This window comes from Xenopus laevis, chromosome 9_10S (genome assembly GCF_017654675.1).
Source record: "Xenopus laevis strain J_2021 chromosome 9_10S, Xenopus_laevis_v10.1, whole genome shotgun sequence".
NCBI lineage: Eukaryota > Metazoa > Chordata > Amphibia > Anura > Pipidae > Xenopus > Xenopus laevis.
This window is the reverse complement of record NC_054388.1, coordinates 99,492,699-99,515,088: the sequence shown is the minus strand read 5'-3', so window position 1 is coordinate 99,515,088 and position 22,390 is coordinate 99,492,699. Positions and strand designations below refer to the sequence as shown.

Sequence of the window (22,390 nt, the reverse complement as noted above, 5' to 3'; positions counted from 1 at the left end):
TGGGAGGTATTTAGCCCCCCTGGGAGAAGTACGATTCCCAGTGTCAGACACTACTCCAGGGGCTCCCACAAATCGCTGGGTCCCCCACCTGCAAAACCCCTGGACCCCACCCCAACAATCCCACACGCATACCTTCTTGCAGCCGCAATCAGGATCGCACTACCCCAACAGCAATCCCCTCAACCACGTGTGGGCCCTGTCACAACCCCTCTAATCCCCCTTCGGGTGCATACTTTACTAATCCTCCAGCGAAACTAGGCCCGCACCACAGCGGCCACAGAATTCTTGATCTGGGCCAGCCCAGTTAGACCCTGGCAATGCCTAATATGCAGACTTGTGGGCAAAGAATTTTTGGGAACGTAATTTAATCTTGTATGAAGTCTGTGGCAGAATCTGGCTTTTTTGGGGCATCACGATATTATATGAATAAAGGAGACCCTGCATTCTTTGCATTTGGTACAGTAGGCTCTGTGAAATCATTCCAATTTAAAGGAGTGGTAACACCAAAAAATGAAAGTCTTTTAAAGTAATGAAATTATAATGTACTGTTGTGCTACACTGGTAAAACCTGTGTATTTGCTTCAGAAAGACTACTATAGTTTATATAAACAAGCTTCTGTGTAGCCATGGGGGCAGCCATGAAAAAGGAGAAAAGGCTCAGGATACACAGCAGATAACAGATAAGCTCTATCATATACAATGGGATTCAGAGCTTATCTGTTATTTATTGAGTGTCCTGTGCTTGAATGGCTGCCTCCGTGGCTACACAACAGCTTGTTTATATAAACTATAGCAGTGTTTCTGAAAAAAAAACGCTACACCACAACCTGTTACAAATCCAGCTAACCTATTTAGCAAAATCTTGCCCTGACAAATATCATAGGATGCGGCATGAATGGACTACAGAGTGCACATGACAAGAATATGCTTATATAATGTATCTAAGTTCAGTATAGCCCACTCACTTGTATTCTGGAGACTTTAGCACGGACTGAGTTATGAGATGACAGTTGTAATGGCCTGTGTATATATGTATATTACATAATTATGACTCTGCCCAACCCAATTTCACCATTCCTTCCTTTTTACCTTCTGTACCCCAACCCCCAATTATAAATGATAAACAAAATCAATAAGGGACACAAGCAAGGCTGTATTAAGGCCTGGTGTTCCTCTTCACATCCTCATATGCCAGTGAAAAACTGGTATCAAAGAATACTCCATAAGTGTCAGTTTCCAGAGGCCCTAGAGAATCTTAGTCACTAGTCAGTTCTGTACTGGGATTTAAATTAGGCCCTGGCATTTCACATACAAATAGGCTAAAACGGATCCCCACAGGCCCAATAAATTGGGACTGTCTATTGCATCTTACAGCAGCCTCATTAGGGTTGCCACCTTTTCTGCCGGTGGAGGCAGGGCAGGGGGTGGGGCTGTGATGCGGAGGGGCAGGGCCGTGATACGGTGGGGGGCAAGTTGTGAGGTCAGGGGGCATGGTCATGATGCATTGATCAGCGATTGGTCGATCGCTGTGTCAATCAAGGAGAATCCTCCCAGTTTTCCTAATTTTTACCCGGCAGCCCTTCAAATTACCAGGCTGTCCGGGTCAAAACCAGACAGGTGGCAACCCTAAGCCCCACTGGCATTTGCCAGAATCCACAGATTGCAAGTCCGGGCCTGATCTTAGTCAAGCAATTCAAACATTATTCCTTATTCCCCTCGATACAATATGCACAGGTTTTTTCCAGATAATGAATCTTTCCGTAATTTGGATCTTCTTTCTAGTAAGTCTACTAGAAAATCATATAAACAGTAAATAAACCCAATAGGCTGGTCTTGCTTAAAATGAGGATTAATTATATCTTAGTTTGGAGTACAAGCTACATGTTTTATTATTGCAGAGAAAAAGGAAATCCTTTTTAAAAATTCTGATTGTTTTGATAAAATGGAGTCTGTGGGAGATGGCTTTTCTGTAATTCAGAGTTTTCTGTATAACAGGTTTTCCCCCATTATTATTATCCAGGGCCACCGGCAACGGTTTTGCATGTTTTAATGAAGAGAACATATAGTTGACAAGTAATATATGGCTAGTTGGATGGGAACTTTTTTAATGACACCACCGTCAGCGCAATTGGGAGACAGAGCAGGAATTATACTGTTACTATGGAAACCCATTCAGCAAACAGCCAGGCTTACGGCCTGGGCTTCACTCAGAAGAACAGAGAGAAGACTGATAGAGAGAGAGACCACCGGTGATTGGCATTGTGGGAATAGTACACTCCTCCTGCCTCCAGCTAATGTCACAGAGCAGCTAATGTCACAAAGCAGCTAATATCACAGAGCAGCTATTGTCACAGAGCAGCTAATGTGAGGGAAGAACAGATAACCTGCTGTAGGAATATAAAGAGGGTTTCGTCCAATCCATGTCATAGTTTCTCACAGAACTCTAATTATTAGCAGTGTTGCATCTGCTAAAAGTGTTTGCCTCAATATCCTATATAAGCGATCCCACCTAAACCCCTCCCGCACTGCCTGCCTGAAAAGCTATAAAAAAAATTAAAATTACCTGAGCTCGCGCAAAATTTAGCTTTTATGCCTCATCAGCAGCCAATTACTCCGCATATGAACACAGCCAGATATTAATTGTGCTCCATTTACCCTTTCTCAGTCTGAGATCTGTTTTAGGGCAGGACTACACGGGCGATTCAGCCGCGATCCGATGCGCTGCACAAAATCACAGGTGTCACGTCGGATGCGACGGAAATAAGGTAAGTAATTCAATTGTCGCATCGTGTCGCATTGTTGATGCGACGCGACACGATTGTCGGATGCAGACGCTGCACGCTGTATCTGCATCCGACATTCGTGTTGCGCCGCATCAACATTGCGACACGATCCGACACTGCCATTACTTACCTTGTTTCCGTCGCATCCGATGTGATGCCTGCGATTTTGCGCGGCGGATCGCTGCAAAATCGACCTTGTAGTCCTGCCCTTAATGATGCAATGCAGGACTCAAATGCTGTTATTATCTAGAGAGTGATATTCTGAGACCCAATTTGTAATTGGGTTTAATTTTTAATTATTTGTGGTTTTTGAGTTATTTAGCTTTTTATTCAGCAGCTCTCCATTTGGCAATTTTAGCTGCTGGTTGCTAAGATCCTAATTATCCTAGCAACCATGCATTGATTTGAATAAAAGACTGGAATATGAATAGGAGAGTTAATTGTTATATCTACCGCTCTCCCGCCTCTTCACTTTCCTGCAATGGTGGTGCCGGTTCTCTGTCGGCCCGGCAAGGTCCCTTAGCAACAGTGGAAGATTTACGCACACACTCTATTTATCTGCAGTCGGGGATGTGCCCCTCTTTTTTTAAATTTTTCACCACAATGATCAACGTTTCGGGGAGCTTCAACCTCCCTTCATCCTGATGAAGATATGAATAAGGAGTGGTCTTAACAGAAAGGTGAGTAATAAAAAGTAGCAATAAGTATAGCCTTATTAACTATTTGTTTATTAGATGGGGTTAGTGACCCCCTCCGATTAAGAAGCTGGAAGGAGTCAGAAAAAGAAGACAAATAAAAAGCTGCAAATCGAAAAGTTGCTTAGAAGTCGCTTGAAGTTGCACTTTTTTCACTGCACTAGTGGATATAAATGACCCCTGTTGTGTCTTGTTGACATACCTTCCAATTGTCCCATTTTCTGTGGGACAGTCCCGATTTTTACAGCTCAGCCCGCAGTCCCAGATTTTTATTAAAAAGCCCAGAGTTTCTCTTTGATCACCTGAACTGACGCCAGAAAAAGATACAAAGTTTCTGAAATTTCATTAAAATAAGAGACTTTTTGGCAGAAAGACCAAAACACTTGGCACCTGCACTTAAATACATTTGTAACAATTTAAGATCAACTAAGATACAATTGTAACTATTTAAGATAAACAAGTCTCTTTTGAGAATTGAGACTAGCAGCTTAAAGGGGTAGTTCACTTTTAAATGAACTTTTAGTATGTTATTGAATGACCAATTCTAAGCAAGTTTTGAATTGTTCTTCATTTTTTAATTTTAATCGGTTTTTTTTTCAATTATTCTGACTCTTGCCATCTTTTAAATGGGGGTCGTTGACAGCATCTAAAAAATTAATCCAGTGGCGGATTAATGCCTAGGCTAACCTAGGCTATAGCCTAGGGGCCCCGCAGTGCTGAAGGGGCCATGGGGCTTTTCAATTTGTTTTTATATTGCTTAAAAATTCAGGAGAATTCATCAGGGAGAATTGACATGCATACCGAATAACTGTCCCGTTTTCAGCGGAACAGTCCCTCTTTTGACAGCTCAACCCGCCATCACGGGTTTGTACTGGAAAGTCTCGATTTTCTCTGCACTGAACAGCAAGTTTCTAACTAAATTGGCTATTGGCAGAGGGCCCAGAACAGCCACGAGGTTCAGATAAGATACTTTGTAACAATTTTGAGATAAGCAAACAAGTAATTGTAACAATATGAGATAACAGGTCCCTCGGCAGAAGTTAGACTCACAGCTTAAAGGGCAATTCACCTTCATTAGCAAAACTGTAATAACTGGGGGGAAAAAACAAAAAATACAGAAATATGTTCAAACTTTCATAACTTGCCAAATTTTGTAAAATGAACATGGTAATTAGGAGGTGTGGCTAAAAAATGGGCGTGGTCCAAAAAATTCCCCTCGCACCCAATTTTTTGGCCCTCTTTTTATTTACAAAATGTTGGGAGGTATAGACACGCACCAGTGACGTCATCGCCCCACGCCGGGGCAGACCCAGCATGACAAGCACCTTTCCGAATCCACTCCCAGCCAGAAAGCAGGTAATTGGGGGGCAACTTGGCACCCAAGCAGGTCCATCAGGGGTCACAGGAGGTCAGGGGTAGTCACGAGGGTCGTGGAGGGGTTGGGGGTAGTCATGGGGGGGGCATGCCCGGACTGGCAATCTGTAAGTTCTGGCAAATGCCAGAGGGGCTGCTGTAAATGGCGATAGTCAGTCAATATTTATTGGGCTGGTGGGGTGCTTTTTGGGCCTCTGTGTACCTAAAATGCCAGGGTCTAATTTTATTCTCAGTCCAGACCTGGGGGGTCGTGGGGTAGTCACAGGGGGCACGTCACAGGGGGGGGTCAGTTTGGTGGGCCCATGTGGCCCTAGGGTCTGCTATATCAGAGTCCCCCTTCCCCAGCACCTCTCCTACCTTCAAAAACCAGAAGCATGGCACAACCAGGTAGATAGTGGACCGGAGGGGCAAGGCGGAGGGACTGTTTGTGCCGTGCCCCCTCAGAAAATGTTGCTTGCTAATTGAAGCCCTAAAGTATTAAGTATGCATTATTGTGTATATAGTTGTCTGTGTGGCACAGCAGGCCTAAGATGCCTTATATGTAACAGACCCCAGAAGGATATATGGGTATCTGATAAAAGCCTCAGCTTATGGGTATCATTATGGATATTACACATTTCAGGATTTGGGCCTAGTAAGCAGCCTGTAAAATAAAGCATTGCTATTGCTGTCTACCTTTAGTATAAATTATCATATCATTTTTATATATTTAACTTCTATCCTATTAAAATAATCTAAATTCTGTCACTCAGAGCTACTCAGATGATTATGTTCCCCGCCAGACTCCAAATGGTGACTTTTATTACCAGTCAACGCCAAAGACGTTTAAGTAGCTACCCAAGTAATTAACATATTATTTTTCCATCAGCTCAGGCTAGGAATCCAGCCCTGGGGGTCAGGCCTACCTCCGGCATCCTTCAACATGGGATAATGTCTGTGCTATACTGGGTGGCTGTAAATGGGAGCCAGACCAGTGCCCTCTTTCTTGGCTGCGCGTATGAATAGAGGTCTCTATTCTCTTGTGCATTAATGATAGAGAGCACTTATGAGCAAGTAGATGCCTTACCGCATAATTCCACAACATGCAGTCGCCTTCCACGACAGCTATGGATTCTGGGTAATGACATGCAAATGAATGTTCGTACAGCACGGTGTATCAATAGGATTAGTGAAATGTTGCTGCGCCGAAACCAGGGATAATATAGACATTCAATCAAGTGGAGAACAAGCGGTTTATGTTCACATGTTTACTCCAAGCATCTGATGCACAGTATCTGAAATGATGTCTGAACATGGTGTTATGGCGGCTATGTCACGGACCATTTAACTGACAAATGTGTATTTGAAAAAGCTGAAATGTGACATAGCACTGTCAGAATGTTATAAGCTGTTTACAATAGAGAAATAATCAGCCTGCGCTATAACATGATTATTATTGCTGTAAAGAGTTTTTCACACAGCTACAAATGACTTGGAATAACTCAGCTGATGGACATGTGTCTTTTTTCTACCTCAACTACTGTCTCACTCTAGGGCTCACCTATGAACACAAAAGCCCTGTTTTGTCCCTATATCCCCAAACAATGTAGGTCTCTATAAAAAGATATTGCATAATATGTAAAACTCTGCTTCATGTAAATAAACCATTTTCATAATAATATACTTTTCTAGTAGTATGTGCCATGGGGTAATCATAAATAGAAAATTGCCATTTTAAAAAATAAGGGCCGCCCCCTGGGATCGTAAGATTCACGGTGCACACAAACAAACCATGCATGTTAGGTCACATGAGCCAATTAACAGACAGAATTGTGTCTTTTGCTTCCACACTTCTTCCTGTTACAGTTAGAGCTGCAGTATTTCTGGTCAGGTGATCTCTGAGGCAGCACACAGACCATTACAAAATGGTGGTTCAAGGCAAGAGATGTAAAAGGGCAAGATTTACTTAAATATATATTCCAGTTTGGTAAGATTCTTTAATATGCCACTTATTATGATGTAAACTATCTGTTGCTTAAGTGTTCATTTTGGGGTATAGTTTTCCTTTTAATGCCACTAATTTACTTGTAGTAGTTACTACTGAGGGTGCAGCAGAACTGAAGGGAATTTCTTTGCATATGTGCAAATCTAGTGAGAAAATGTGCATCTGAAGGGGGGTTCCTGGCTGGACACCCTGTACCCAGGCCCAGTCAGGGATTATTATGTTACTGTTTACGTACAGTTTATGTCTACCTTCCGCTAGCCTCCTGTTATAGCATGCCACACCCCGTCTGATTTTGAAGTGTGCAGTGAACACCCAATGATGTCAGGTGCAGCCACCCCCACTTTCCTAACAGACCATGGCCATGTTCAGTGGCACCCTGCCACCCCAAAAATCGGCCGTTTCATGTTGATGTCTCTCCACAGGATCCAAAGAATGAAACAGGGTTTAAAGAGGTTATTATTAGGGTTATCGCCTTTTTGAAAAAAATAATAATTCCGCCCTGGAGAAGGCCGGATTGTGAAGGAATGGTTACAAAAAAAAAAGTATGAATTGTAGGGATGCACCGAATCCAGGATTTGGTTCGGGATTCTGCCAGGGTTCGGCCTTTTTCAGCAGGATTCAGAACCCTTCTGTCAGACAGAACCGAATCCGAATTTGCATATGCAAATTGTAGGCGGGAGGGAAATTGTGTGACTTTTTGTCACAAAACAAGGAAGTAAAAAATGTTTTCCCCTTCCCACCTGTAATTTGCACATGCAAATTACGATTCGGTTCAGTATTCGACCGAATCTTTTGTGAAAGTTTCGGGGGCTCGGCCGAATCCAAAATAGTGGATTCGGTGCATCCCTAATGAATTGTGCAAAAATGTTGTAGGGAGTCTGGAGAGTCAGAGGTCAGAGGGAAGGAGGTCAAGCTGGAACAGTTCAAATACATTACTGGTACATTTGTAATACGAGGCAGTAGTGATGTGCGAATTTGTCCCATTTCGATTCGCCGAGAAATTCGTGAATTTCACGAAACGACAAAAAAATCAATGGGCATCACATTTATTTTGACGCGCAGCAATTTCAATGCCCACACCAATTTTTATACGCACGCCTATATTGTCTAAATGCATTAAAGTCTGACGCGCGCCCAAGTTTTTTTGATGTGGTGGATTTTTCGAGTTTGCTTGACAGTTTTGTGAATTTATTTGTCGGTGGCAAAACGTGGAATTTCAATGCGAATTTGCCCCTGGCGAATTTATTTGTTCATCCAGGGCTTGGGCCCCCATCCCACCAAAGTCTGGACCCCCTGCAGAAAATTGCAGCTGACCCACAATGTGAGCTTAAGTAAGGGTTATGCATGATTTTGCATAATTTTGTATGTTTGTGGGTCACCCCCCCATTGGGTTCCTGTACCCCAGGGCCTTCTGCTGCCACCAGGAGAGAACTCTTAGTGCGAGCAACCATGTTGTGCAGCACACTTGCACATAAGGAGCAGCTGATGCAGGCGTTGCACACTTGCTCATAATGCGCATGCATGTACCCCAATATGGCCCAGGTGTCCTAGAACTGGTTGAGTAAATAACACAAAAACTACTGTTTCCCCCAATCAGAGTGTGGGCTCTATTAGCCCACACCTTTGGTGAGGAAACTATTTTAGGGTAACAGTGCTTTTTAAGTATTCTATAGCAATGTCACTACACCCAGATGTTACTGTATCACATTTCCCAGCATACTGTCAGTGGTAAAAGCATGAACAGAGCTGTAGTACAGTAACCACAGGGATAGATTCTTAAAGAAATACTGGACTTATTTTTTTTTCCATTTCAAGCCACCCAAATAACGTGGGTTTCCAATGGATTTGCAATGGAAATCCTGTTGACATTTGATCTTTGTTTCATTAGGCCATCATCCAAGGCACTCAAACCATTTCTTGTAACTGTAATTACAGTGTTATATGGGAAAGCATAAATTACTGACATAGAGATAGCAGGAATTTTTTCTACTGTAGAACCATCTGTAATTCATTTTGGGATAGCTAGGGGGTGCCAAAGAGTCAGTTTTAGGGAAGGTTTATTGTTCCCTTTAATATTTATAGAAAATGTATATATTTTTTAAATCAGCGATACCAATAGCATAGCAGATTTAGGGTTACCCCGCTTCCCCAGCAAAGTTGTCAATATTGTATGCGCTGAGCTGCTACAGATGCAGATCTATGTGTGTGCCGGTGAGAATCATTACCCTGTGTACAAACTATCACGTGTGTTCTGCGTGGGAGTTACTACCGAACACTTATGTGATGCTTTACAAACACTCATCTGCTCTATATCAACAGTGTGCCTGCATAAAAACAATCTGTATGTGTCTTATTGTATTGCTGGGAGCCTCTAGACCTTGTGGGACTTTATTCAAGTTTAAAGGAATTCAGCTGGTGCCACGCAATATGATTCTGACTGTCATAAGGATTTGTGGAGCAGTTGACTGTTTTGGTCTCATCTGTACAATATAATTTGGGTTCATCTCTATAGACCCACATGCTCAACTTTACCTCCCAACTATCCCGTTTTAAGAGGGACAGTCCCTCTTTTGACAGATCAACCTGCAGTCCCTCATTTGTACTGGAAAGTCCCGTTTTTCTCTGCACGAAACAGCCAGAAAAAGAAACAAAATTTCTATCTCAATTGGCTTTTGGCAGAGAGCCCAGAACAGCCACAGCTGCATATAAGATACTTTTGTAACAATTTCGAGATAAGCAAATAAGTAATTGTAACAATGTAAGATAACAGGTCCCTTGGGAAAAGTTAGACTCACAGTTTAAAGGTCAATTCACCTTCATTAGCAAAACTGTAACAACTGGAAAAAAACACAGAAATATGTTCAAACCTTCATAACCTGCCAAATTTTGTAAAATGAACATGGTAATTAGGGGGGTGTCCACAAAAATGAGCGTGGTCAGAAGAAATTCCACCACGCTACGTGCTGCAACTTTTTTGTCCCTCTTTTTATTTCCAAAATGTTGGGAGGTATGTACAATTGAAGGGTCAATTTTGGCCGCAAGCAGTAGTCAGGGCTGCCACATCAAGCACCCGCTCTGGGCCCCCATCCCCCCAACAGGGCACCACACTGGCCCCTTCAGCCAACATCAGGGCCCCCTTTGGCAGCCGCTCACAACCATCCTCCATCTGATTCTCCCCCTGGCCCAACGAACCCTGAGAGTTGGGCGGGGAGAGATCAAGGAGCATCAGGCAGGCGGGAGTGGATCTGGGCTTGCAGGGCCCACTGGGTTTTTTCCTGGTGTCCCACTGGCCAAGTCCGACCCTTGCCACAAGTCACCAAGACTTTTATCTACTATGCAATTTTTTTGGGCAAAGGGGCGATGTGTCTGATGCCATTGTGTCCAATGCGTTAAAATGAATACGCAAAGTAAATCACAATTGTGATGAAAAGTTTGTATTGCATCATTTCAGGCCCTTGGTGTCAAAATTACATCTGCATGTACTTATTTAGGTGTCTGTTGACGACAGCTGCAAAGGGAACCCTGGAGCCTTCAAGGTGGCCAAAACACCAGAGTTTCGCAGTGTCAACGGGCGCCCAATTTCCAACAGGAGGTTGTATGGATGCAGCAGAACTAAAAAGAACTATGCAACAATCTCATAATTACCCTGAGATTGTAATAGGACAGCAATGTGAAGCGATAAAAGGGTTAAAATGGAGAAGCAGTACAAGTAAAGGTTGCTAGAGGTGAATTTGGTAAAGCAGCAACAGTGTGCATAGGAATAGAGAGAAGCCAGAGAGAGGGCGGGAGGTCTGTAGGAGTCACTGTAGGAGAATGAAGCCTTCATTCCTGTGGTTAGGCCACAGATCAAGGAAAAGAAAAGGTGCTGGCACTGAAGGGCATTGTGTGCAAAATATATAAACACTCTGGTTCCGCTTCGCACTCCTAGCTTTGAATGCCAGTCTTAATCGCTGTTATCTGACCCTGTGTTTAAGGATTGAGTATCTCATAACTTTCCACTTCAGCTGTGTGATTTTATGCCAGCACCTAGCTGTAGCAATAAGCCCTGCCAATGAAGGGGTTAAAGAGGAAGCAATATCACTTTTATGAAGAAATTCATTAGGAAAATGTTGCAGTTCTAATTTGTTTTGATTTTTGTATTGCAACCCTCCTCTCTTTTTTGGCAATTTCAAGACCTTTAAGTGTGTGACTAGGAGCCAATCAGTTTCAGCTTCACTTTGAAATGGAAATTGAAAAAATAGATCAGTTTCTCTTTATTGCCATGTTTCAGCTGAATGGAAGTTCCGTTTAATTTTCCCAGTCCGTGCAAAGTATTACAACATGTCTTGAAGTGATCACTTTAATACCTCTGTTAAAAATGGGTCTGCTCATATGTACTGCCTAAGCCCACTATATGATTTTCTGGGTGTTGTAATTCAACAACATATTGCAGGGTTACTAGTTGCAGGTATACAACCAGAGAAAATGGCAGGCACAAACAGATCCCATAGTCAGGCTTGTAAAAGAACTTTATTTTAGGCCACAAAGTAAATTAATACATAGCCTTATGCGTTTTGTGCCTTCAGGCACTTAATCATAGGCTCAGTTACCAGTTGAAGGTCCAGAATCATCTAGCATAACCACAGTATGACTATATGCCAGATACAACCAGTCAGTGCAGGGCCAAGCAGGATATGTCCAAAGTGAAAAAGAACTTATCTGCTGCAATCTAGGCCTGTCAAAAGGATCATAGTTGCTGGGATATAGCCTCCAGTTCACAGGGCGTAGATATCACAAAAAGATATCCCAAAAACTCTGTAATTTAGTAAAAACTAGTTTTTATTTAACATAGAATTAAAAGACCAATCGGTGTTCTGCCTAAAGCACAACCAACCGTAGCTGCTTTGGCACTGAGTTTTTTTTTATTAGTAGAGGTGGGAATCAAACTCACAACCTTTTAGACCAGAGGCACGCACCCTAACCACTTAGTCAGCCGGCAGGCCTTCGGGCCGGTGGAATACCAGGTCTGTATACTTATTGTTTTAATCTTATGTTAAATAAAAAATAGTTTTTTAATTTAATTACAGAGTTTTTGGGATATCTTTTCGTGTTTGTTTCAAGCTGGATAGGTGCCCTAGGCCAGGGCCCTTAGCTGATGAAATGTGGAGGGATGTAGGAAAGTGTGGGTCATTCAGTCATAGTACAAAGAATTTTTAGGAATTCCAATAAATATTCACCCCACATCTCACACACCATAACTGACCTTCAGTCTAGGCTTTCGGGTATATCTAGTAGAGCAAATGTCCATTCTTCTTAATTTTTACCCTAAAAGCGTCATGACGTCATCGCGCCCAAACTTTGGCGCCAATTCTGGGTAAAAATTAAGAAGAATGGACATTTGCTCTACTAGATATACCCGAAAGCCTAGACTGAAGGTCAGTTATGGTGTGTGAGATGTGGGGTGAATATTTATTGGAATTCCTAAAAATTCTTTGTACTATGACTGAATGACCCACACTAGGCCCTAAACAATCACAGAGTTGGGGGACACAGGGGCCTGAACTAGGGGAAGGAGGTAGAAGAGGTACACATGCTTGATGGCTCTTTAACCTTTGTGACCTACAGTAGATATGTGCCTTTTCTGCCTACCCCTAGTTCCAGCCCTGCAACCAGTAATGGAAATGAGAAGCAGAGAACTCCTATACAGTATAACCATAGGGCACCAGACCCAGTGGATGTTTGGGGGACCCTAGCGTTTGCCATGTCTATATAAACCAGTCTGGGACTCCTAAACATATTTGCTGACAAAGTTAACAGCAATTTTTTCACCTATTAACGATATGGTATGGTATGGATATGACTTACAATGATCCACCATGTCCTTAATTGTAGATACACCTTTTCCCATGACATGGATAGAATGAGATATAATCACAGTTTTTGCACTGTTCCTCTTTAGATTCTTTACCGTGGCAATTTTGGACTCACTCATGAGCATTTTGTTTCAGGTCCTTTCCCTTCCAATTGCAGAAATAACTTGCGGGCTGAGTGAGCAGGAACATCTTTGTCGTTCCTTCCTGATAATTCAATCACCTGTGCCCCATGGAGAGGATTTGTTACAAACTGCCCTCTTTCTTTAGTCTACAACCAGTAAACCCCCGATTCTCTAAAGAATCGTTAATGAAAGAATGGTAACAACAGTGAGGCAGCAAAATGCGATGGGTGCTGATTCACTCGGCATCCCCAGGCAGCAACTGGCGACGCTAATTTGTGGGGATGTAGAGTGAATCTGTGCCTATTGCTTGTTATTACCTATCTGCTATTAGAATTCTTAAATTTTGAGTTTATTGGTAGTAAAGTGTTACTGAAAAATTTCTTTATAAACAACATTTTTTGTGAAAATGTTCTCCTGTCCTTGAATGAGTTCTCCCTGGTGAGCTGTACTTAAAATCTTGACTTTAACATCAGATGAACGCTGCACTCTTGAAAATGCAACATAAAGTTGACCATGACCAAACACAGGCTCAGATAGGTAAATGCCGACTTTATCCAATGTTTGTCCTTGTGATTTGTTGATTGTCATGGCAAATGCAGCCTTAATGGGGAATTGTCGTCGTTTAAGTTTAAAAGGTAATTCCTGGTCAGAACTGGTAAGGTCAATTCTGGGAATCAAAACAGTATCACCGCTATGGGATCCTGTAAGCACTTCTGCCTTGATAACATTTTGTCTCATGCTCTTCACAACCAACCGTGTACCGTTACATAAACCTTGCTTAGTGTTAGGGTAGGGGCACACGGCGCGATTTCGCCGCGATTCTGCGCTGGGCGAGTTGTCGCTGCGTTTTTTAAGCCGAAATAGCTTTGCTAACTTTGGCGCTGGCGTCAATGCAAATCGCGGCGAAATCGCTGCGCTAATTCACACGCGGCGATTCTTTTTCTACTGTCGCCCGGAAACGCTCAGCGAGGCAACTTCGGACGACAATAGAAAACGAATCGCCGCGTGTGAATTAGCGCAGCGATTTCGCCGCGATTTGCATTGACGCCAGCGCCAAAGTTAGCAAAGCTATTTCGGCTTAAAAAACGCAGCGACAACTCGCTTAGCGCAGAATCGCGGCGAAATCGCGCCGTGTGCCCCTACCCTTAAGGTTTCTTAACAGCATGACTATTGTTCCTACTTTGAGTATAAGATTGTGTTGTGGTAATCCAGCATTGTTGATAGTGTTTAAATATTCTAATGGGAAGTTAAGTTTCTCACTTTCGTCTTCAGAATCAATACAGTCAGTACTCAGAAAGACACAGCTTTGTCCAGGAAGTAATGCAATCACTTGGTTGTTTATCATGTCAACATCAATATTTTTTGGAGATAATATAGCCCGTTTTGCTAAAAATGGCCACCCACGCAGGTACGCAACCGGTTCCCCTCCTAGAGTGACGCTAGCGCCGCCATTAGACAAACTTGCAAAGGAGTAGCAAGATGGCCGACGCTTATACAGACTTTAGTGGGCGGATGACAAACTCGCAGAGGAGTAGCAAGATGGCCGACGCTTATACAGACTTTCGTGCAGGTACGCAACCGGTTCCCCTCCTAGAGTGACGCTAGCGCCGCCATTAGACAAACTTGCAAAGGAGTAGCAAGATGGCCGATGCTTATACAGACTTTCGTGCAGGTACGCAACCGGTTCCCCTCCTAGAGTGACGCTAGCGCCGCCATTAGACAAACTTGCAAAGGAGTAGCAAGATGGCCGACGCTTATACAGACTTTAGTGGGCGGATGACAAACTCGCAGAGGAGTAGCAAGATGGCCGACGCTTATACAGACTTTAGTGGGCGGATTTGGCAGTGGGCGGATGACAAAGTCGCAGAGGAGTAGCAAGATGGCCGACGCTTATACAGACTTTCGTGCAGGTACGCAACCGGTTCCCCTCCTAGAGTGACGCTAGCGCCGCCATTAGACAAACTTGCAAAGGAGTAGCAAGATGGCCGATGCTTATACAGACTTTAGTGGGCGGATGACAAACTCGCAGAGGAGTAGCAAGATGGCCGACGCTTATACAGACTTTAGTGGGCGGATTTGGCAGTGGGCGGATGACAAAGTCGCAGAGGAGTAGCAAGATGGCCGACGCTTATACAGACTTTCGTGCAGGTACGCAACCGGTTCCCCTAGTGTGACGGTGAGCGCATCTGCCTCCCTAGATCCTAACCTTCCAGCGGTCGCCGCCTGAGTGAGCAGGAAAGAAGAGGCGGCGGGAGGCAGAAGGAGACGGTGAGCGCATCTGCCTCCCTAGATCCTAACCTTCCAGCGCATCTGCCTCCCCGATCCTAACCTGTTCTGATCCTAACCTTCCAGCACATCTGCTAATCGAAGGCCGCATCTATGTCTTTCGGCTGAAGTTGCGCGCGCATCTCATAGATCCTAACCGAAGTTGCGTGCGCATCTGCCTCCCCTCCACTCGGGACATAGATAGGCCTTCGGTTAGTATATAGGATGTGCTCAGTGAGCAGGAAATTATCTGTAGGAATGTGCCATGGATACTGCAAAGAAGTGCTTCCCATTCAACACAACTGTTACCAGGGTTGCAGCTTTAACATAGCAGCTTGTGGGCTGGGGATACTTGTCAAAGGGTTAATGGCAATATTTATCCTGTAGGTCTCACGGTGGGTTGGAAGGAATGGATACTTTTTACTGGGAATTTCATGAATAATCCAGAAGCATCAAGCAAGGGGATTTTTTTTGCCGGACTCTGGAAGAGTTCTCGGTTCAACACATGCAAAGATCACAGAAACATTCACTGCAGAGAGGCCTGATATCTGCCTTATGATTCTGCGTTGAAACAGGTCATACTTTGTTTCACTTTAAGCTGGTATGCTCCCTGGGCCTGTATTCAACTTTATAGGACATGAAAAGTAGAGGCAGCGAATCCAACAGGTGCCAAAGAACATAAAGTTATAGTGGATCCTGACAGTGCACTGATTTGATGCCTAACCCCATAAATATGTATAATGGCTCATTTATTAAATGAGGAGGAAAGGGTAAAAATAAGTAAGCTTTATATCAGAAAGGTCGATATAAATACACCAGTAAACCCTCAAAGTAATGCATGCCCACATTAATGGTGGTAACACACCAAAAATTGTTGGTGCTCACTGCAGGGATATCACTCATATCTGAAAATGGCATAGCCTTAAATATACCATAAGCATACCCTTAAATCCATATGTTGTCTCCTCCCCTGTGGATAAAGCAGCACCCCCCAGCACATGATTAAACACCTTAGGGGCGCATAACAACAATTTCCAAATGCTAACAAACCCCTACAACAAACCCTACAAGGCTCATGCCCCACAGGGTACAGGGTAGGGCAGGCAGAGTATGGCACACACAGGGAGCATAGGGAAGGTAGAGTATGGCACACACCGGGAGTATAGGGCAGGCAAAGTATGGCACATACTCATATCATAGGAAGGAAGAGGATGGCACTCACAAGGAGCATAGGGCAGACAGAGTATGGCACACACAGGTAGCATAGGAAAGAAGAGTATGGCACACACAAGGAGCACAGGGCAGGCAGAGTATGGCACACACAGGGAGCATAGAGAAGGCAGAATAGAGCAGAAGACGGGAAACCCAATCAGGACTTTAAGATGGACAGCTCACACTGTGCTAATACAGTCACTAGTGATGGGTGAATTTATTCGCCAGGCGCGAATTTGCGTCGAATTCCCGCTTTTCGCCGCTGGCTAATAAATTAGCGAAACCGCAACAGCTGCATTTTGCAAATTTTTTCCCATTTCGTGAATTTCACAGGAAATTCGAGAATTTTTCAACGAAGCAAAACGGGACAAATTCGTCCATCACTGACAGTCACACAATGCTGGTGCCCCTCCAGCAGTTTGAGGTGTGAACCGGTTAAACATGTGGGCAGTTTCAGTCTGGGTCTGAGTTGTGAACAGTACAAGGCTTTAGGGGTGTGAGCAATAGAGGTGTTACAGGTGTGAACAATACATGATGTGAACATTGCAGGATTTTACAGTTTGAATTTGAGGTGTAAACAATGCAAAGGCCAGTTAATCTCAGTACCTTTTAAAGATTACACAAAGTAAGGAATCACAATAGGCAAACTTTCAGGGGGGCCAGACAAGGGGGGTCATGGGCCGTCAATTGGACATAACTGCCCTAGAACATAGGCACACCTGATCACATGAGAACTAAAATGACTGCTACAGCAGTTGTAACTAGTGTGTTATGAGATTCCACAGTGAAAAGATCCTACCATCTCAGCAGGCAACAGTGGGGGCTATCATATTAAGAGAGACAACAGTGACTGTGCTTTCAGTCTCTTGTACAGAAGCTAACTAAATCAAATTGCAAATGTTCGATTTATCTGAAATTCCAGTAAAATTTAAAGAAATGACATTCTCCAGAACACCCGTAGGAAGCCAGGTCTTTTGTCTTTTTGACTGTGATGTCGCAGAAACATAAATATTATTCCATGTATTATAAGCGTAATGATGAATACAAATATACACAGGCCCTCTTCACCTTCCCCTTCTTCTTCTGATTCTATTGATGGCATGGAACCTTAAATTGCTTAAGCTGCTGCTAGGATACATGGCTCAGCCTAGCAAGCGTGATTACTCAGCCGAGATCGGAGGTGGGAGGAAAGGAATACGGGAGGAAACAAGGAGGTCGGGGAATAGGACACCGATGGACAACGAAAAGAAGAGACCTCCTCTGTAGCCAGCCTATAGAAACAGCAACCTAGGAAAGTGCTAGACAAACCTTATCAGTTCAAGCCCCATTTGAAAGTTCACAGTAACGTAACTAAGTGGCATTGGGCCCGGGCCGTGCAGCCGACCCCCCCTCCGGAAGCAAACTTTTGTGTGGATACATGGGTGCACAAACCCTGCCTGGTGACCAGGACACCTTGAAGGTTTAACCTTTTGTCAAGGCTCCCTTGAAACTGTAAGGGTGATGGCACACAGGGAGATTAGTCACACAGGAGCAAATCTTCTCTATTGCAGGCAACTAATCTCCTTGAAATACCTTACCACCAGCAAGAATACGAATTGCCGGCAGGATTGCATAGGTATCTCTTCGGTTTTCCGAAGTCGCCCGAAGTTTCCTAGTGAGGCAACTTGGGGCGACTTCGGAAATCCAAAGCAATACGTATGCCATTTGTGACGGTGATTCGTATTCATGTCGGCAGAAAGGCACTTGGAAGCAGTGTCGGACTGGGACACCAGGGGCCCACCAAAAAACCTTAGACCAGGGACCCACCAAAAGTTTTTAGACCAGGGGCCCACCCTCAGTACTATTTTCTTCCTCTCCTCACTCAACCTTTATTCTCCTAGTCTCTTTTCTTTACATACCATAAACTATTATTCCACCTATTTAGCCACTTTGTTCTCATATAGATAGGGAATGGCCATGAAATAAGCCAAATGTTTAGCAGCATGAGGGTCCACTGACACCTGGGCCCACCGGGAGTTTTCCTGGTATCCCTGTGGACCAGCCGGCACTGCTTGGAAGGCCCACTGTAGAGAAGATTTGTCGCTGGGCGACTAATCTCCCTGTGTGCCACCACCTTAACCTTGGTCAGGGCTCAGGTTATGGCTAAAATAAGTAGAGCTATAGGAAAATATAAATGTATCAATCACTTACAAGAATACCTAGATGAGCACTTACACATTCATCACAAATCTCACCCTAACTGACCTTAAAACAACAAAAAGACGTTCCTGGTAACTTTAAGAGACAAATTTCTGGTCATTAAAACAACAATTCAGCTCTTCTAGTGCAGATAGAGCAAAAGTGATGCGCCCCACCTCAATCAACTCCTGCGTAAAAAAGATAAGCACTAGGGACCGATGAGGGGGTGGCATAATAGAAGCTATCTCAGGTGGCAAGAGGCATAGAATCTCCCCTGCATTTAGGGGCATAACAATAACTGTAGCACCCAGTGGATGCTAGGCGTGGCAGTAGTATAGATGGCATGTGAATCTTCTATATTGAGGTCCCTAAAAAAACATTTGTTTTGTTGCCACCTTTTATGGAAAAAAATACCGGCCTTCCTATATATTTATCTTTTTTCCCTATTGATAACATTATGATCAACCATAATTTTTACCGGCCAGGCCAGTAAAATACCATCCAGGTGGCAACCCTATTGTGGCCCACATGTGTTTAGTTACTTCATTGGAGCAACCCATACTAATATAGCATCGTGGTTATAGTTTTTTAGTGGTTCTGTTTGGTCTACCTCGGCTAAGCTTTCTCATCTCTTGCACTCTTGTAATAAACATCCATAATCACCAATCCTTGCCCTAAAGATGAAATCACTCAGTAGAACAAGTAGAACTTGGCTGGCCTTACTGCAGTATTATTAAGAGGTTGTGTCCATGCGATACCAGCCATATTCAAGCCCATAGATGCAGTAGTAGATGTCTTATCATGATGGGACATGTTATTGTTATTTACATAGGGGGAAAACACTGAAACAAAACACAATACACATGTTTCCTGAAATAGTTTACATCCTAAGAAGGTGCTTCTACTGCCTCCCCCCTAGTTCCAGCCCTTTTAGTCACACAGACTCATCTTCACAAATATAAAGAATTTACAAACTCTTCCTGCTCAGCATCTGATGGATAGCAACTGGTCCAACTCTACTGCCTGGATCTGAGGATTCCCCAGGACAGCTTAGCAAGCAGGGATCCTGGGAGATGTAACTCGGTGCTCAATGGAGCAGCATACACACATATTTATTGACTCAGTGCCACCATTGCAAGCAGCACTTTTTACAAGCAGCAAAGCCATAATACACATTGTGGACAGAAGAAAGTCTCTTACCTTGGTGTCTGAAATTCTTTCCGGTCTGCTGAGCCCAGACTCTATAAGGAGATAAAAATGATCTTTTAGAAACAATACATTACACCTGTTGACTTTGTACTTAGTAAAAGTAAAGATTAAAAAAAAATTCAGTGAAGCTCTAAATATTCCAAAGCAGGAGGCTGAGCGATTAACAAGTTGGCAGATTGCAGCGGCAGCAAAACAGATGTTTTTACATATTGTAGGGAGACAGGAGCAGATTGAGCAGGGTGGCTTCACATTAACTTTACATTTATTTCTTGATGTTATTAAATAGGCTACAATAATATTTTTTTTTTTGCCAAAATTGAAGGTTATTATTATTTACATGTATTTATACAGTGACAACATATTTTGCAGCGCTGTAAAGTAAATGTGTTTATACAACTAAATCATATTAATTGCATACATAGAACATATGGAGTTACATACATCACAACCAATACCGGTACAAAAGATGAGGAAGGCCCTGTGCAAAGGAGCTTACAATCTAAAGGAAAGGGAATAATACAAAAGGTGTGGGAGTGGGCAGGATCAGAATTAAGTGAGTGAGAGATGTGGTACTGTATGTGGTTTTGCATTTGGTAGTTAAGTAGAGTGAGGGTAAACTTCTTCTAAAGAAGTGGGTTTTAAGAGATCTTTTGAAAACAAAAAGGTTGGGAGAAAATCGGACAGATCGTGGGAGAGAATTTCAGAGGAGGGGTTCAGCCCTTGTAAAGTCTTGAATGGGAGCATGTGAGGAGGTAATGAGAGAAGAGTTGAGGAGCAGGTCAGTAGAGGAACGTAGCAAGCGGTTGGGTGAGTATATAGAGATGAGTTCAGAGATGTAGGGTGGGGCAGCGTTATGAAATGCTTTGAATGTCAGGGTCATTAATTTGAATTTTATTCTGAAAGATAGTGGAAGCCAGTGCAGGGATTGACAGAATGGCGAAGCAGAGGAGGAGTGGTTGCTGAGGTGTATGAGCCTTGCAGCAGTGTTCATTATGGACTGGAGAGGTGACAGTCTCTGGAGGGGGAGGCCAATTAAAAGAGAGTTACAGTAGTCTACACGTGATATGACGAGAAAGTGAATAAGAATTTTGGCAGCATCTTGGGTGATAACTGATCATATTTTGGATATGTTCCTTAGGTGGAAGTGACATTATTTAATAAGTGACTGGATATGAGGAGTCAAGGACAGGGCAGAATCTAGGATAACCCCAAGTCATGTTTGAGCATTTTTCCAAAATTTAAGTTTAAATTTTCTGTCTCTGACAACTCAGTAATCCAAGGGCAGATTCTTAACTGTTAGAATTTGCTACATTGATTGACTCATACTGTATCTCTGCAGCATCTGTGGAATATTACCAACTATTATAGTAATTCTAACAGCTGTCTTTACTCAAACTCAGGGATTCTGCTCAGCAGGGATAAAGATAAAAAAAAATGTATTCATTAATGGATCAATTTAGATTGAGTACATAAATCCTTCAACTCCAACTCCTCAGTTTATAGTACCTCCGACTCCAACTCTGACTTCTCTGTATTTTCCATTTTGATTAAAAGAAGAAGCGGAGTGCACAACATACAAGGCATTTTATCACTGCCAAAGCTCAACAATAGAAACCACACCCATTGGTAATTCTAAACCAAGATCAAAGTTAAACTATATAAATCAAAAACAGTTGGAAAACCTGAAACAACTTATTACAACAATATTAATTGAACCTGGCACATAGATGTACAATAGCTGTTTAAAACAATCCAAAATGAACTACAGTATTGTTATTGCTTCTGCCATATACTCCTTAATAGAAGCTCTTTAAGGGCATGTAAAGACAAAAAAATAAAAACCAATCTTTCTTTAATGAAAAAGAAACCTATCTCCTATATTCTTTAATTAAAAAATGTGAATCGTTTTTATAAGAAACCTGACTGTATGCAGTGAAATTCTCCCTTCATTTACTGTTGTGGATAGGAATTGTCAGACAGTCCCTAACTGCTGGGCAGGGAAACAATCATACTTATGAACAGCAGGGGGAGCCCCCGCCTTACTTCCCAGCCATGCAGACCTCAAGCAGCTTTGTTTGTTTCCCTGTAGAGCAGTCGACGACTGTGTAGAGATTTGTATTGGATTTTATTTTTGCCTTTATATCCCTTTTACTGTTTCCAACTCCAGCTGCAGGGACAAAGGTCATGGCACCAGATTTAAACAGATAAACTGGGATTCTATTTGGAGGATTATTTTGCTGCAGCCACTGGTTCTGTAGAGTTAGAGAATCATGATGGGGGCGCACTTTTAAGGGGAGTTTTTTTTAAACCCTGTTTTGCTTGGCCTTTAATAGTTTTTCAATTTTAAAAACCGATGTTCCAACCCCCTCTTGCCCATGATTCGTACTGCGGGCAGAAGCACTCCTCAACTCCCTCTTGGCAGCTGCTGGCGCAGGTACATATTTGTGGGCAATATTGTGGATTTTTTGGCTGCCGCTGGCACAGGTATGTGTGGCAATAGGATGGCTGCTGGCACAGGTACACAGATATTTGGGGCAATATGATGGATTTTTTGGCACCTGCTGGCACAGGTACAAATTCTGGGCAATATGATGGATTTTTTTGGCTGCTGTTGGAATAGGTACAGATTGGGGGCAATCTGAGGGATTGACTGCTGTTGGCACAGGTACAAATGGGGCAATATGATAGGTGCTGGCACAGGTACAGGGGGCAATAT

The 22,390-nt window shown here is 43.1% G+C and overlaps 1 protein-coding gene across 5 annotated transcripts in view; it reads right to left on the bottom strand.

Annotated features, from left to right (window-relative positions):
• Nucleotides 1-22,390, bottom strand: part of ankfn1l.S (ankyrin repeat and fibronectin type III domain containing 1 like S homeolog) — a 178,975-nt gene that overhangs the window by 105,991 nt on the left and 50,594 nt on the right. For all 5 annotated transcript variants that reach the window (XR_005964506.1, XM_041577990.1, XM_041577992.1 and 2 more), the window contains one exon: nt 19,666-19,706. Coding sequence is in view for 4 of the 5 variants with exons in the window: in XM_041577990.1 (XP_041433924.1) it covers nt 19,666-19,706 (41 nt within the window). In the remaining variant the exon portion in view is untranslated. The remainder of the gene's footprint in view (nt 1-19,665; nt 19,707-22,390) is intronic.